Raw genomic sequence first — 2,500 nt, forward strand, 5'->3', positions numbered from 1 at the left:
AATCAGCTTAAATAAAAAATTTACAAATACGAACAAATATATATATATATTTTAATCAAATATCATGCCTATAAAACGTGTGTTAACTTAAACACATAGAATTTTTGCAGTGTAGAAAATACTAAAAAAAAATAATAAAACAAAAACAACTGAAAACATGAACAAATAAAATTCAAATAAAACTAAATAATAAAAATAACTAAATATATAAGACGCTCCTGCCGAGACGAGTGAAAACACAGACACGTGACATGCCAGCCACGAGGGGATAACCACGACTGAACATTATTAAACTAGCAGTGAAAAACTATAAAAGTGCACTGAAATATGAACACAAACTAAATCACTTTTTCCAATCAAATGATTTAATGGAGCTCTCAAATCTGATGGTTAAAGGGTTAAACTGAACCAGCCAATCAGACATGAGGCTGCCATCTGAGTGACACTTACATGAACCAATCACAGCAGACGTCCTGAATTCTCTGATAAAAGTGTCGATTTAGACAGATGGAAATTAGATGGTTCATAATAATAATAATAAAAATATTTTAACCATAAAAAATAAATAAAAAGTTAAATTTAAAAAAAATAAAAAGTTAAAATTCAATTAAGAATTAATCTAAAAAACATAAAAAACAATTATAAAAAAACTACAAAATAAAGTTTTAAAAATATGAAAAAATATTAATATTAAACATTAAAACATTTTCATAAAAATAAAGTAGAAAAAAAACTTTAAAACTACAACTACAAAACCTTTAAAAGATATCATACGATTACATCATAAGAAAAAATTCAACATTAAAACAAATCAAAAACAATATGTACAACAGAAAATTTTAAATAAAACCTGTTAAAAATATTAAATAAAATAAACTTCAAAACAATTTAATTTAAATCCAACTAAGCATAAAAGGTCCAATGAAGTGCCTTGAAACGAGCAGCATTATTCTGTGGTGACGTAATTTCAACTGAAACAGGAAGAGAGGGGGCGGGACATATCGAGCAGCCACACCCCTTTTTAAAACAGCCAATAGTGTTAAAGCCGCATTTGACAGCCACAGTAATAGATTACATCATAGATTCAATATGAAACTCTTAGTAAAACTAAATATTGGTCATAATCATGCTGAGGCTGTGTAGTTGTAATAGTTTTTAATAAATGCTGACTCATTTGCATATGATCCGCTCCGTGCGATCCCATCTCTGGACTGGAGCCAAAGTACGGATGTGTGATGTCGCGGTCATTTGCACCAATCGAAAGCTTATTTACACCGTCTGAATCGTTCCCTATCACCTACACTGTACAGGAAATACTACACGGTGAACAACTGACCCATCTCAGCCGCAGCTGTGCAGGGGGCGGGGCTTCAGATTCTAGAGAGCATTTGATTGGTCAGAAGATTTGAAAAAAAAAATAGACAGTGTAAATAGTGAAAAAAAAATCAACTTTCAAAAACAAAACCATTATATATATGTAGAGTAATAACTCTGAATAGTCCCCAGCGGTCTGACCTGTCCAGGTTGAGTTTGTGCGCCAGCATCCTCCAGTCGTTCCCGCGGGTCTGTGGAGCGTCCAGACTCCCGCACAGCTTCTGTCGGATGGACAGCGGGATCCGGAAGGCGTTGGGACCCACCAGTGTGGTGATGTTACTGGCCGGATCCAGAAGAGACGTGTCGATGCACTGAGAGTCCTGAGCAAACACACAACAACATCAGGCTGCTTTCATTCACACTTCTGATCAAATGTGTCAGATATTTATACTGTAGCAATATATATATAAAAAGTAATAGGTAAAAATAAGCAAATAAATAAGCCAACACTTGTTATATGTAATAATAGTAGTATTGTCAAAAGATTAATCGTGATTAATCACGTCCAAAATAGAAGTTTTTGTTTACATAATATATATATATATATATATATATATATATATATGTGTGTGTGTACTGTGGAAATGTATTATGTATATAAAAAATACAAACACATGTATCTATATATTTCAGAAATACATGTTATGTTTATATATTAAATATATATATATATATATAATATAAATTATATTAATATAAATATATACATTTAAATACATGTACATATTTCCAAAATATATACTGTATGTGTGTGTATTTATTTATACATAATAAATATACAAAGAACACACACATATATATATATATATATATATTATGTAAACAAAAACTTCTATTTTGGACATGATTAATCGTGAATAATTGTTTGACAGCACTTAAAAAAATAGATAAATTATTACTATTATTATTATTAATCAATCTAAATTATTTATTTTTATCCCATTTATAACAAACAAATAAAAAAATGGAAATATAAAGATGAAATAATGATGATGTGTAAAATAATAATAATAATAATAAAAACATCAAAATATTTACTAAAATGTTTATAATAAATATAATAAATACATTTGCATAAAAGCATATATATTTTACTGAATATTTTTCAAATATTTTGTACAATACA

The 2,500-nt window shown here is 28.9% G+C and overlaps 1 protein-coding gene across 1 annotated transcript in view; it reads right to left on the bottom strand.

Moving 5' to 3' along the window:
- LOC132132835 (netrin receptor UNC5C-like) overlaps positions 1 to 2,500 on the bottom strand; it is a 168,644-nt gene that overhangs the window by 798 nt on the left and 165,346 nt on the right. The window contains exon 16 of the mRNA XM_059545364.1: positions 1,516 to 1,694. Coding sequence (XP_059401347.1) covers positions 1,516 to 1,694 — 179 coding nt within the window. The remainder of the gene's footprint in view (positions 1 to 1,515; positions 1,695 to 2,500) is intronic.

This window comes from Carassius carassius, chromosome 49 (genome assembly GCF_963082965.1).
Source record: "Carassius carassius chromosome 49, fCarCar2.1, whole genome shotgun sequence".
NCBI lineage: Eukaryota > Metazoa > Chordata > Actinopteri > Cypriniformes > Cyprinidae > Carassius > Carassius carassius.